This window comes from Perca fluviatilis, chromosome 24 (assembly GCF_010015445.1).
Source record: "Perca fluviatilis chromosome 24, GENO_Pfluv_1.0, whole genome shotgun sequence".
In the NCBI taxonomy this organism is placed as follows: domain Eukaryota; kingdom Metazoa; phylum Chordata; class Actinopteri; order Perciformes; family Percidae; genus Perca; species Perca fluviatilis.
This window is the reverse complement of record NC_053135.1, coordinates 1-2,500: the sequence shown is the minus strand read 5'-3', so window position 1 is coordinate 2,500 and position 2,500 is coordinate 1. Positions and strand designations below refer to the sequence as shown.

Here is a 2,500-nt window from a genome sequence, read left to right as displayed (position 1 = left end):
CCAATACATCAGTTACTGGACACAGCCTACACACACACACACACACCCACCAAAACATCAGTTACTGGAGACAGCCTACACACACTTTTTCATACTTTTAGCTGCTTTTTTTCAATGCTTTTTGTGGCTTCTCTCCGATGAGTTTTGTCATTTTTCTCCGATGTTTTTTTTCGATGATTTTAGTCACTTTTTCCAATGTTTTTTGTAATTATTTTCGATGATTTTAGTAACTTTTTTCCCAATGTTATTTGTCACTTTTTTGTCATTTTTTTTTCGATGTTTGTTGTCGTTTTTCTCCGATGTTTTTTGTCACTTTTTCCCAATATTTCTTGTCACTTTCTTCAATGTTTTTCGTCGCTTTCTCTTTACGTTTGTGTCCCTTTCTCTGACGCCAGGAAAGGAAGCAAGTGAAGGAACCGAGGATGCAGCCTTTACCTTTACTCGCAGCTCCTTGAGAGGGGGGGGCAGCAGCAGCCCTCTGATCTGCGTTACGATTGGTCCCTCCACCCCCGGCACGATAATGGTCTCTCCCTCCCGCAGACAGCCGTTGATCAGGATCACATCGATGGTGGTTCCCATCCCGGGCAGCGCTTTGACCTGAACACACACACACACACACACACACACACACACACACACACAGAACACACACACACACACACACACACACACACACACACACACACACAAAACACACACAAAAAAAAATATATATATATAGAGAGAAACACACACACACACACACACACACACACACACACAGGAGAGACACACACACACACACACACACACATATATATATAGAGAGAGACACACACATACACACACACACAGAGACACACACACACACACACAAACACAGAGAGACACACACACAATGACAGACACACACACACACACACACACACACACACACACACACACACACACAAGACACACACAGACAGACCCACACACACACACAAACAGACAGACAGACAGACAGACACACACACAGAGACACACAAACACACACACACACAAAGACAGACAGACACACACACACACTCCGTTAGTAGTGGAACGAGTATTCAGATACTAATACCACATTGTATACACATAGTTTGTCAGCATAATCAGGAAAATGTAGTTAGAGTATTAAAGTAAAAAGTAATCTTAATGTGTTAAGTAACCAGTAACTAAAGTAACTAGTAACTAAAGTAACTAGTAACTAAAGTAACTAGTAACTAAAGTAACAGATGAATGTAGTGGAGTAGAAGGAGAAAGTGACATGAAAAGTCTCAAGTAATGTACAAGTACCTCAACCTTTGGACTAGTACTAGTGCAGTACTGGAGTAAAAGTACTTAGTTACTCTCACCTCCATGACCTGCGCTCGCAGCTCGTCGCAGTGCGCCAGGCGGCGTGCGAGCATGGTCTGAGTGAGCTCGACCAATAGGGCGATCAGGTTCCCCATCCCGTCGCCGCTGTGGGCCGAGGTAGGAACCAACGACACGAAGGTCCGGGGGTCTTTGTTCTCGTGGAACAGGGCGGCATTAAGACCCTGGGGACACATACAGGGCTTAGAGGGGTGTGTGTGTGTGTGAGAGTGTCTGTGTTTTTGTGTGTGTGTGTCTGTGTGTGTGTGTGTGTGTGTGTGTGTGTGTGTGTGTGTGTGTGAGAGAGTGTGTGTGTATGTGCGTGTGTGTTTTTGTGTGTGTGTGAGAGAGAGAGAGAGAGAGAGAGAAAGAGTATGTTTTTGTGTGTGTGTGAGAGAGTGTGTGCGTCTGTGTGTTTGCGTTGTGTGTTTTGTGTGTGTGAGAGAGAGAGAATGTGTGTGTATGTTTTTGTGTGGGTGTGTGTCAGAGTGTGTGTGTCTATGTGTTTTGTGTGTGTGTGAGAGAGAGAGAGAGAGAGAGATAGTGTGTGTGTTTTTGTGTGTGTGTATGTGAGAGTGTGTGTGTCTATGTGTTTTGTGTGTGTGTGTGAGAGATAGTGTGTGTGTTTTTTGTGTGTGTGTGTGTGTGTGTGTGTGTGTGAGATGTAGAGAGAGAGAGTGTGTTATGTGTGTGTGTTTTTTTGTGTGTGTGTGTGTGTGAGGAGTGTGTGTGTGTGTGTGAGAGAGAGAAGATGTGTGTGTGTGTGTTTGTGTGTGTGAGAGTGTGTGTGTGAGAGAGAAGTGTGTAGTTGTGTGTTGTGTGTGTAGGAGAGTGTGTGTGTGTGTGTAGAGAGAGAGTGTGTGTGTGTGTTTTGTGTGTGAGAGTGTGTGTGTGAGAGAGAGAAGGTGTGTGTGTTTGTGTGTGAGAGAGTGTGTGTGTAGAGAGAGTGTGTGTGTGTTTGTGTGTGTGAGAGTGTGTGTGTGAGAGAGAGAGAGAGAGAGAGAGAGTGTGTGTGTGTTTGTGTGTGTGAGAGTGTGTGTGTGTGTGAGAGAGAGAGAGAAGTGTGTGTGTTTGTGTGTGTGAGAGAGAGTGTGTGTGTGAGAGAGAGAGAGGAGAGAGAGGGTAAAAGCAATACATGCTTGCA

The 2,500-nt window shown here is 44.8% G+C and overlaps 1 protein-coding gene across 1 annotated transcript in view; it reads right to left on the bottom strand.

Annotated features, from left to right (window-relative positions):
* eif5b (eukaryotic translation initiation factor 5B) overlaps window positions 1-1,541 on the bottom strand; it is a gene marked incomplete at its 5' end in the record, with an annotated part of 10,445 nt that extends 8,904 nt beyond the window's left edge. The window contains 2 exon segments of the mRNA XM_039793787.1: window positions 436-597; window positions 1,359-1,541. Of these exon segments, the coding sequence (XP_039649721.1) occupies window positions 436-597; window positions 1,359-1,541 (345 nt within the window).
* Between the last annotated feature and the right edge of the window lie 959 nt (window positions 1,542-2,500).